The sequence below is a fragment of the Sorex fumeus genome, unplaced genomic scaffold (assembly GCF_029834395.1).
Source record: "Sorex fumeus unplaced genomic scaffold, SorFum_2.1 ptg000018l, whole genome shotgun sequence".
Classification (NCBI taxonomy): Eukaryota; Metazoa; Chordata; class Mammalia; order Eulipotyphla; family Soricidae; genus Sorex; species Sorex fumeus.
Window position 1 is genome coordinate 26655423 of NW_026606075.1, and position 12338 is coordinate 26667760.

At 37.7% G+C, this 12338-nt stretch overlaps 1 protein-coding gene across 5 annotated transcripts in view; it reads left to right on the forward strand.

The window, feature by feature from the left end:
• The window catches only part of FAM169A (family with sequence similarity 169 member A), a 54209-nt gene that overhangs the window by 33907 nt on the left and 7964 nt on the right, over positions 1-12338 (forward strand). For all 5 annotated transcript variants that reach the window (XM_056112450.1, XM_056112452.1, XM_056112453.1 and 2 more), the window contains 5 exons: positions 2203-2382; positions 5396-5524; positions 6647-6759; positions 9379-9418; positions 10079-10220. In XM_056112450.1, coding sequence (XP_055968425.1) covers positions 2203-2382; positions 5396-5524; positions 6647-6759; positions 9379-9418; positions 10079-10220 — 604 coding nt within the window. The remainder of the gene's footprint in view (positions 1-2202; positions 2383-5395; positions 5525-6646; positions 6760-9378; positions 9419-10078; positions 10221-12338) is intronic.

A 12338-nucleotide genomic window follows, 5' to 3' on the forward strand; every position in this document is an offset into this window, starting at 1 on the left:
GAGCGATAGCACAGCGGGTAGGGCGTTCGCCTTACAAGCGGCCAACATGGCCGACCCGAGTTCGATTCCTCCGCCCCTCTCGGAGAGCCCGGCAAGCTACCGAGAGTATTCGATATGCCAGACACAGTAACAACAAAGTCTCCAATGGAGACGTTACTGGGCCCGCTCGAGCAAATCGGTGATCAACGGGAGGGCCTTTACCTTTACCTTTACCTATAGTTGCTCCATAAAAAGTTTTCACCCTTGGAAATACCCTAATGGAATATCAGCAATCAAAAGCTAAATTCGGGGCCTGAGTGATAGTATGGAGGGTAAGGCTCTTGCCTTGTATGCGGCCCACCTGGGTTCAATCCCTCTCCCTCCCTATACTTTATGGTCCCCTGATCCATGCCAAGAGTGATCCCTCAGCACAGAGCCAGGAGTAAGTCATGTGACTGCTGGGTGTGACCTAAAATTCATAAGAAAAAAAAGGGCTAAAATTATTTATTTATTATTTATTTTTTTATTAGTGAAACACCATGAGGTACAGTTGTAGACTTACAAACTTTCGTGCTTGGGTTTCAGTTATACAATGATCGAGTACCCACCCGTCTACCATTGCCCATTCATTCTTCACCACCAGTGATCCAAGTAGCCCTCCCACCCCCGCCTCCATCCCCCATATCCCACCCCGCCTCAATGGCAGGGCATTCAAAAAGGGCTAAATTTAGAAGGTTCTTGAATAATGTTTCAGTGTTATTTTATTATAAATTGCTGAAAAAGGGGCTGGAGCAATAGCACAGTGGGTAAGGCATTTGCCTTGCATGTGGCCGACCCAGGTTCAATTCCCAGCATCCCATATGGTCCCCTGAGCACTGCCAGGAGTAATTCCTGAGTGCAGAGCCAGGAGTAACCTCTGTACATTACCCAGTGTGACCCAAAAAACAAACAAAAAAATTTTTGCTGAGAAAAAGGGAATCCCGGTCAAAGTGAAGTGATTAAAGGACCTTATTTTGTTGTTATTTGGCTTAAAGCTGCAGTTTCCAAGAACCTATCAATGATGTTAAGTGAGCCATTGCAGCAGTGTGGTGTATAGCACCTAATCTAAGTTTAAATTAGTTGATAATCTTGGAGACTGTTGTTTTTCAATAATCCTTTTTGGTGATTGAAAGTTTTCAGGTTATCATGAACATTTCAAGTTATTTAGTTAAACTAAAAGTCTCGTTAAATTGATCAACACATCAAATGAATTGATTGGTAAAAGTCGGTTTGTGAGATGTTACCTGAAGTTTTGTTTCTTCATATTAGAATTTCCCCAAATCATGTGAATACTCTAACTTATAATAATAGATTCATTTATCTGACATTAAAAAGTATAATATTGACTGATAATGCTGAATTAATATTAAAATGAATAGAATCCCAGTGTGATGCTGTCAATTTATACATGATCTGAAAATATATCAAAGATGATAATAACATCTTTTGGGGAGGATCAGAGCCAAAATGAGGGTTTTTAAAAGACAAATCAGTAGAGAGTCACAGTTTGTGTCAGACTGTTTTCTCTAATTTAAATTTGCAAAATATACTTTAAAGTGTGTTCTCAGTACAGAGATTGTTGACTTAGCCATTTTCATGGCAATATCTCCAGTTAGTCTTTATCATCCTTAAACATTGGAGACCGAATTCATTTCTTTGACATCATTAAATTGAGATACAGTAGGGAAGATGAATATTTAGGTTTGAGGGTTAGAATGAGACATTTCATATATAAGCTATATAGAGTCATTGAAAATCTTGACTTGAAAATACAATGGTGAATTTTAAAGTTACACATGTCAGTAGGCTGATTACATAGTCAGGCTTATTACTCATAAAATATCACTATTTGTCCTGCTTTAAATGATATTATTAGCAGACATAATACATAGCTTAATAGTGGCTTGTATATATTAATAGTGGCTTGAAGCATTTTGTATTATAAAACTTGCATTCAGGGGCTGGGGTGATAGTATAGTGAGTGGGGCATTGCTTGTAGTTGACCCAGGTTCAATTCCTTATGGACCCTCAAGCACCACCAGGAGTAATTCCTGAATACAGAGCCAGCTGTAACCTCTGCACATTTCTGCGTGTGACCCCAAAACATGTATTCACTTATATGTATATACATATATGGGCTTTTTAATGTGAAAAATTTTGGGGTTTCTGTTCCTATGATTGCAGGAAGTATATGTGCCTCATTTCTCACTCAAAGCTACCAACTACCAGTTCTTGACACAATGTTTGTAAGAAAGAAATACCGAGGCATAGAATTTGGGCTTCATATACTGGAGGACTTTGTTGATTCTTTTACAGAAGATGCACTTGGCTTACGGTATCCACTATCCTCTCTCATGTATACAGGTAAATAAATGGTTGTTAAAAATGTTGTACTTGTGGGGCTGGAGCAATAGCACAGCAGATAGGGCGTTTGCCTTGCATGCGGCTGACCTGGGTTCGATTCCCAGCATCCCATATGGTTCCCTGAGCACCGCCAGGAGTAATTCCTGAGTGCATGAGCTAGGAGTAATGCCTGTGCATCACCGGGCATCACCCCCCAAAAAAAACATTTTAAAAAAATGTTGTACTTGGTGGCATTTCTGACTTGTTTCTACAGAATATTATAGGTCTGCACATAGCAATATTTAAGGGTTTTGTATTCCGGTCTGCCTAGGACCTAATTCCAGAGATGAACCCTTATGTATATAATTTGTTAGATGTCTGGTGGCATTTAAAAAGACATTGAGAATATAACTCATGCCATAAAATTTATCCTCTTATGCCACCAGACATGTACAGTTCAGTGGCAATGGGTATATTTGCAGTGTTCAAACCATAGCTCATATCTAATTCCAGAACATTTTCCTCTGAGCACCATATAGGAAAGCTCTCACAATAAAGGAATGAATAAATAAATGTGTACTTAATTTATCACAGTTTTCAACTGTTGTTTTACTATTAAATATGTATTTTTTCCCCCTGTGTTGTCCCTTCTGCTATTGGTTTCATGTATTTTAGTTCATTGTCTATTATAAACCCCCACCGCATGTATGTTTCAGGCAATTATATTTTATATGATTTAGTATTTTTTGGGGGGAAGGGGTATTGAACATAGCTTCTTCTTACCTGCAAGGCTTACTTTCTACCGTTCATCTCATCCCAACCTTAAGACAAATTTTAAATGAGAAGGGGACAGTCCCTCTGATTACCCCTCATGTTGATTATTTTTTGCCTCTTCATTTTTGTTATAATCCAGATTTCCACCTGATGTGATTTTCCTCTCTTTGAGGAATGTCCTTTAACAAGTCTTCAATTATTGTAGTATTTATTTGAAAACTTTTTATTTTCCCTTTCAGTTTGAGGAAATTTTCATAAAATAATTTGGAAGTATTTTGCTGCTTACAAGATTCAACATTAACTGCTTTTCCCCAACCATGTATTTTTTTATATTTGGTTTGCATAGTTTCAAATACTATTTTTTATTAAATTACATCTCTTATCTGTTTAAGCCTAAACACTTCTACTGCATTTTGTTAATTGTATCTTTTTATTTTGTTTATTTATTTGGGGGACCACTCTGGGTAGTAGCAGTGCTCAGGGTGCCCTGCCATGCTGGTGATTGAACCCAGAGCCCTCACATGCAAATAAAGCACATGTCTCTGTTCTATGAGCTGTCATTCATGTCCTGGTTTTTAAATAATTTATTATTTTTTCAGTATCTGGAAATAATCATCTTCTCTTGGTTTAATTTTCTAACTTTTCCTGCTTATCTTGTGTGGGCTTAAGAAACTACTGTCTGCACTTAAAATGAAATTCTCGAGATTTTTGTGGAATCACTTTTAAACTTCCATATTTAATATTTCTAGAAAATTGACATAATATTTTTCTGTTCAGCAGTGTTATTTTATAACATGGATAATTGTATAATTTTCTTCAAATCATCACTTACATTCTCTCCATATCGTTCTTAAAGTTAAAAATATTGTTATGGGAATTTTATCTTCATAGTATCTATTGTGAAGAATGTCTCAATGTTTTTTTCTCACTGGTTGTTTATTACGTGTTTGAGAGGTATTGTCTTACATGTGTGTTGATTTTATATCCAACCACGTAACTAAATACATACATAGTGGTTTCTCGAGTGTTTCAGAGTCTGCCTCTGCTCCTGGCCAGCCTCAAAGCCTTGCTTGATGGCTGCCCAGTAAAAACCATTTCTTCCACATCTTGTACTTTCCCTGAGTTCTTGTGCTTCTAACCAATTTTTCACCTTATATCTCCTGTCTCTTTTGGTTTTCTTTTTAATGCCACTATAAGATTCTTTAGTGCCTGGTGGATAAAATCTAATGACTATTTCTTCTGTAGTAAAGTCGCAGGGACTGGAGTGATAGGTAGGGCACTCACCTTGCATTTGAGTCAGAGTTCCATATTGGTCCCCTGATCATGGCCAGGATTAATTCCCAAATGGGGAGCCAGGAGTAGTCTCTTAGCATCGCAAGGTGTGGCACCCAAACCAAAAAAAAAAAAACCACAAAAAAATACCAAGTTTTTATTTAGAAGCTTCAATTATAGTCACCTTAATTTTATAGTTTTCATTTTGAATTTGGGATTAAGTTTTTGCAGGTTCCATTTAAAAAATATATTGTTGGATTTTTAAAATATTTTATGCAATTTATAGAATTTTTGGTGAGAATTGGTGTTTTTATCCTGTTGACTGACGCTAGCAATCATTTTGTTCTGTTCTATTATGTTTATCATAACATTTTATAGTAATTTTTATTTATTGGTACTTGGGCCGTACTGCCAGGTCCAGGGACTATTTCTGGTTCTCTGCGTAAGAGTGACCCCTGGTGGTGCTCAGAGACCATTTGTGGTCCCCTACACGCACATCAGGCGCTTGAACCGTTATAATATCTCTTCAGCCCTAGGAATTTTCTCTTTAAAGATAAAAAACTTAAAATTTTTTTCTTTTTGGGTCACACCTGGCGATGCACAGGGGTTCCTCCTGGCTCTGCACTCAGGAGTTACTCCTGGCGGTGCTCAGGGGACCATATGAGATGCTGGAAATCGAACCCGGGTTGGCCGCATGCAAGGCAAATGCCCTACCCGCTGTACTATCTCTCCAGTCCCAAAAACTTAAATTTTTTATTGCTTGGTCATGTTAAACTTTTAATTTTAGATTTTATTTAGGATTATCACTCATAAATAAGACTCTATAAGTTTCTTCAATTGTCTTTGTGTTTTTCATTTCACGTGTTATTTTTTATTTCCCTTGATGTTAGTTCCATTAAGGGAACAAGGCAGCTTGCTTTTCAGAACTTCTTTATGTTTTCTAAAACAATATTTGCCATTTCCAGAAAATTCTAAATGTATTTTCCAGCTTGCAAACAGTACTTTGAAAAATACCCAGGAGACCATGAACTTCTTTGGGAAGTTGAAGGTGTTGGACACTGGTACCAGCGAAAACCAATCAGCAGAGCATTACAAAGAGAAACCCTCAAAATTAAAGGTAAGTTCTCAGTTTAGGGGGCTGAAGAGATAGTTCAGGATAAGGCAACAGGCCTTGCATGTAGATGACCTGTGTTAGTATTCAACACCATTAGGAGTGATCCCTGAGCAGTGAGAATTGAGTCAGGAGTAGTGCCCCTAAGCACTGCCAGCAGTTTTGCTGGCAGTTTTCCTGTTATTTCTCAGGTCATGAAAAAACACCTGTTTCAACTCATACTTGGAGCAGTCACCTAAAGTGTCCAAAGATTGAGAAGCGGTTTCTGGATTCAGAGTTTAATTCTCAAGGTGAAGGTGAAAAAACTTCCCAGACTTCACCTGCAGCCAGATGTGACCCCAAAAAGTCGTAAAATATATATTTTTTTCATTTTGAATACAAACCCACCTTTAAAAAGCACTATGTTCTAGTGAAGGGATGAGTGTTGGAATATTATATGACTGTAACCAATCATGAATAAGTTTGTGACTGTGTACTTTGTCCTGATTCAAAGCAGTGTGTAAGGACTGGAGAGAGAACTCAAGGGACTGAGTGCATGCTTTACTGCAGAAGCCCTGGGTTCTATCCTCCCTCAGCATGGCCTGGTCTCCTGAGCTCAGAGCCAGGAGTTGCCCCCGGGTACCATCATTGGGTGTTGCCCAGAAATTGGTGGAAAAAGAAAGAAAACCTATCTAAGAATGGCTGTGTCTTTTACTTTTCAGCCACAACCAGACGCTTGATTTCTTGTAATATGTCTCTAGAAACAGACCTTCTATTCAAGTTTGAATTGTCTTTTCACACTTCAATTAGTGTAAATGGGGATTGTAATTACTGCCCAGCAAAGTAATAGTTCAGTAGGAATTTATGGGTAAGAAATAAACAAAAAATACTACAGCAGCATAGAATAGGCATCAGAAAATCAAAGGTGATATAGACTCATGCATCGCTCTTCAAAGTCACTAGATTTGATAATTTTAAAAGACTTACTCTGTAAGGTTTCAGTGTAAAATTTTCGTGAACAGGACGTCTCACACCTAAATTTTTAGCAGCTTTCTGTCTAGGTAGTTCTTCAAGGATTTTGTGAAAATCACTATAAACAATATTATAGGTACTGGCTTACTTACAGTTTTTGCAATTCTTCTACAACAGCTGTTTCTCAGAATGAAGCTAAAAGATCTATATCTGGAAATTATGGTCTTGCCTGTGTTCCAGAATATGAAGCAGGAACTGAAGACAATCAGTCTAGTGATATGCAACTGACTGTAAGTACACAGTGTATTTATTGTAGGAAACAATAAATTCTGTTTTTTTTAAGGTAGATTCAACTGTTACTTTAGTTTTTCTTATAGATTATTAAACAAGCTTGTATAATTTCTGCTGTGGTAATTTTATTGACATCTTCTGATAACTTAAGAGTTTCTGGGATCACAACTAGCTGCAGGTGAAATCTGGGAAGTTTTTTTACCTTCACCTTGAGAGTTTGTTTTCTGTGAAAAAAAGCAATTTTAATAAAGTTACTAGTATGGTGAGCTAATAGGAATTTGGGAAAACAATAACATAAAAGAAAATAAAAGTCTGTAATAGCAAATATACCTCAAATATAGTAACAATTAGAATTTATAAAACATGTATCTGTTTTACATTAGTTTTATTCCTTTGTGCTATTTCCAACTGCCTTTCTCCATAAACATAATAGAGCAAGCATTTACCATGGCATTAATGCTTTAGAATGATTGTTACATGGTAGCATGCTGTTTATCATACATAAATACTATCATTTATTTATTTTTAACATTGTATGTAAGTTTTTTACTTACAATTGATCTAGCAGTGAGCATTTGCATGCTTCTTCATGTATGTATAATTATATCCTTGCAACTATAAATTTGTATAAGTGTAAGTAGTTGTAGGTGATAGGAGATAGAGTCATGTGGAAACTGAGAGCCTATGTATACCAAAGTACATATACTATGTACTTTGCAAATATTTGATCACCTGAAATTTGATCATCTCCTATTATTGAACTCCAGAAGACTTACTAGCTCCTTTTCTAGAACTCCCTTAATATTGCTTAAAATATCAGTACAGAACATTGTATAACTGAAAGCCAAGCACAAAAATTCATGAGTCTACAACTGTACCTCATGGTGTTTCACTAATAAAAATTTAAAAAAAAATTAAAAAATAAAATAAAATCACTGCCACTGGAAAAAAATAAAAATGTCGGTAAATTGGTAAAAATTCTAGATTCTATTTTTATTATGATTTTTATTATAGTCATAATTTTATACATGGATATACACATATATTTTTAATGAGTGTCGACTATATCACATTTCAGAGACAAGCACTTCGGGAAATTTTCTATTCTTTTTTTCCTGTCTTAATTAGCATGATAATTGAGTGAAAAATCTGAAATATTTTCAAGGCTAATTTAAATAATTTTAAAAAAGTCTAACTACACAGATTGAAGGCTTGTGCTGACTTGTTAGGGAAGAATAAGCAGTGATTTATGATCTAGCTTTATGGCCAAATAACTGATTTTAAAATTTTTTAAATTTTTATTTTTTTTTATAATTTATTTATTTATTGAATCACTGTGGGGAAAGTTACAAAGCTTTCAGGTTTAGGTCTCGGTCATGCAAATATCAAACACATTTCCCTTTACCAATACTTATTTTTCACCACGAAGAACCCCAATAAACCCCCACCCCCCACCCCTCCCAATACCTGTGAAGCAGATGAATTCTAGTTAATACTCTATCTACTTTGACTAGACTTATTGTTTTCGATAAAAGATGCACCATTATTATTTAGAGTTTACACCCCAAATCAGACCTGCTGAAAAAGCATTGTGAAATGATTTGCTTTCTACAGCTGGGTTCAAGAATTAAATGATGTCGCGGGGCCACGATCGCGATTTTGGATTTCTGCTCTTTTACTTATTAACACTGGAAGTATTTCTACTGAGAGTCAGATAATTAAGAGATTGGTTTCTGTGCTCTGGAGTCATGGCCGTGCCGGAGAGACGCTCATGGGGGGCAACTGGTGACCTCGGTAGGGCGTGAAGAACGAGCCAGGAACGCCCCCCCTTCCCATGAGGTTTTAGTCGCCCCTTTACCCCTGGCTCATACCTGCTCTCCACAAGGCTCCCATGTGGCTGCCGTCTTTCTTTCCAGAGAGGAGAGGGCAGAAGGGAGCAACACCCTTTCCCCTCCGGGCAGACATGGTGGCGTGGATTAACGCATAGTCCATTCACTTTTTTGCTCCAAGCTGCTGGACTCTGCATTAAGTCCTTGTGCTTCGGGGCCGTGGCCGTGCCGGAGAGCCGCTCGTGGGGAGCAACTGGTGACCTCGGTAGGGCGTGAAGGACGAGCCGGGAACGCCCCCTTCCCATGAGGTTTTAGTCGCCCCATAACTGATTTTTTTAAATTGCCATTAAGACGGGATTATTTTCAGGAAATAATTCAGTTTGGGATAGGGTGGTTATGAACTTGTTCATTAGGGAGATGTTTAATTGAGAATAAAGCTCTGGAAATTTGAAAAGGTACTTAAATTTGGATATATCAGCAAACAGATGTTGAAGTGTTTAGTAGATGGGAAGCAGGGAAAACACATGGATTGTGAAGAAAGAATAGCTGATCACTGAATACTAGAAAATTACAGAGTACAGCACTCTAGGTAGTATATGTTTTGATGAGGTATTCAGCTTGTAGTAATCTAGCTACAATCTAGCCTTTTTATTGCTTAAATAGATTTTTTCCGTTATTCAGAAATGCTATTTGGAAAATGTTTTTTAAAAAATTTCTTTAATACTGTGAAAGAGATCCATAGGGCGAATAGTTTTTTAAATCGTTTTTTAACCTGTGATCTGTTTTTAGATTGGTTCTCTAAAAGATGCCTTTGCAAGCACTCCTGAAGGTAAGTTTACCTTCTATGTTAGTGTGAAACACTTAAAAATTAGTCTGTGTGAGTGTTTAAAGTGAAGACGTGTCCGTCTGTAAAATCTCTATGGATTCTTTTGTTGTTCCTGCCACTAATTCTGCTGTATAAGTAGAGTAAAATTCTATTTTCTTTCCTCCTTTAAGTAGGGACTTGAATCTCTGCCTCTACCAAGATCATTGAGCAAGAATATAAGTGAAAAACGACATTTTTTTTTAAAAAAAAACTTCAGAGTAACTTAGAATTGTGTGGAATGAATGTTGACAAAGTTGGTTTTTCTTTTCTTTTTGGGTCACACCTGGCAATGCACAGGGGTTACTCCTGGCTCTGCACTCAGGAATTACTCCTGGCAGTGCTCAGTGGACCATACAGGATGCTTGGAATCAAACCCGGGTCGGCCACATGCAAAGCAAACGTCCTATCTGCTGTGCTATAGCTCCAACCCCTGACAAAGTTACTTCTTAATTTAAAGGAAGATACTGACATTGTTGCATTGCCTGGTGTATGTGAGAGAAGGGAAGTATATATAGTTTATGCCGGGGATATATGTAAACTTTCAGAGTTCTTACATTTTAAAGATGCTTTAATAGGCAATCCTTTGAATATGTGCTTAATAGCAGTTTTGCTGTTATTTCTCAGGTCATGAAAAAACACCTGTTTCCACTCGTACTCGAAGTAGTCATCTAAAGCGGCCAAAGATTGGGAAACGGTTTCTAGATTCAGAGTTTAATTCTCAAGGTGAAGGTGAAAAAACTTCCCAGACTTCACCTACAGCAAACAAGTAAAATATTGCTTATTTTATTTTTGCTACTTTATTATTTCCAAATCAGCATTTAGTATTAAATACAACTGTTTTGTTTACAAATGATATGGGTATAGGAATTTGTATTTGAATTCTTCTGCAAGATAATTGATTGTATTTAATAGTGGGAAATGTCACTTTGAAGTAGTATAGGGAGAAGTTACTAGTATGAGAGTGCAATAAACTTGCATTTAATCTTTTCTTGTGTAAAAATTCAGAAGAATGTTCAGGTTATATTCTCCCAAGTCATTATCACTAAGTTTTAATTTTCCAGTAACTATAGTTACCGCTGACATTAGCTAATTAAAAAAACCCTCAAATTTACTTTATAATAATCATTATACTGGATTATTGGATTTAATTTAAAAATTACTGAAAACTATTGACAGTAGTCAATTCTTCCTGAAATTTATTTATTTATTTTTTGCTTTTTGGGTCACACCTGGCAATGCACAGGGGTTCCTCCTGGCTCTGCGCTCAGGAATTACCCCTGGTGGTACTCAGGGGACCATATGGGATGCTGGAAATCAAACCCTGGTTGGCTGCGTGCAAGGCAAATGCCCTACCAGCTGTGCTATTGCTCCAGCCCCTCTTCCTGAAATTTAATAGTCAACTGAATCAACAGAATACTTGTGTCGAAACTCTTACCTCCTTTTGTATTTTTCAATAATAACTTTAAATAACTTGGCCATTTTAATTTATCTCATTTTATTTGGGTTTTTTGTTTGTTTTCTTTCTGATTTTGGGTCACACCTAGGAAAACTCAGGGCTTTGTACCTTGGAATCACTCCTGGCAGTAGTCGATGGGTGAGAGGGTGGCAAGGGGAGGGGGAACCATATGGAATGCCAAGAATTGAACCTGGGTCTGCCGCATGCAAGGCAAGTGCCCTACCTGTTGTATTACCACTCGGGTACCATAGCTTGACCATTTTATTTATTTATTTTTTCTCTTTTCAACTTCTGAAGTCACTTTATTTTAATTTTTTTAAATGAATCACCATGAGATACAATTATAGACTTAGAAACTTTCGTGATTACTTTTCATACAGTGATCAAGTACTCATCCCTCCACCAGTACCCATTCTCTACCACCAATGTTCTCAGTATCCCTCCTGCCACCCCCACCTCTTCCACCCACTGCCTTGCTCCTGATTCCATGTTTAGAAATCACTAATGGCAGTGCTCAAGGGACCAACCATATGTAGTGCCAGGATCACACTGGGACCAGCTGTGTGCATGACAAGTGCCTTCCCCCTCTTACTATCTCTTTAGCCCTGCCTAGTGGTTTCCAATATATATATAATTTATGCTATGACACAAATCCCGCACGGCAGAGCCTGGTAAGCTCCCCGTGACGTATTCGACATGCCAAAAACAGTAACAAGAAGTCTCACAATGTAGACGTTACTGGTGCCCACTTGAGCAAATCAATGAACAATGGTAGGACAGTGCTACAGTGCTATGACACAAATTAAGAGCACTGCAAAGAGGGCCGTGAGGATATAAAAGAAGCCATAATGTTGTGGACTCGAGGGTGAGGCAGATTCTTGTGCTTGTGTTTCAGTTATACAATGATCAGATACCCATCCTTCCACCAGTGTCCATTTTCCATCACCACGGATCCAGTATCCCTCCCATTCCCCCATCCCTCCCATCCCACCCTGCCTTTGTGGCAGGGCATTCCCTTTTGTTCTCTCTCTCCTTTTGGGTGCTCTGGTTTGTGAAAGAGGCATTGAGTGGCAATCATGTTCAGTCTGTAGTCTACTTTCAGCATGCATCTCCCATCCTGGGAGAATCCTCCCAATACCCTTTATTTGGTGCTCCCTTCTCTCTCTGAGCTGCCTTTTCCCCTAGGATGTGCAGCTGGCCTCCAAACCATGGAGTAAACCTCCTGCTACTTATCTCGGCTATTCTTGGGTGTTAGTCTCCGAATTTGTTATTTTATGTTCCCCAGATGAATGCAATCTTTCTATGTCTGTCCATCTCTTTCTGACTTATTTCACTAATAAAAACTAAAAAAAAAAAAAAAAAAGGTGAGGCAGTGGGAAAAAATGTCATTTTTGGCCAGGGCCTTCAAGAATAAGTAGAAACTCAACA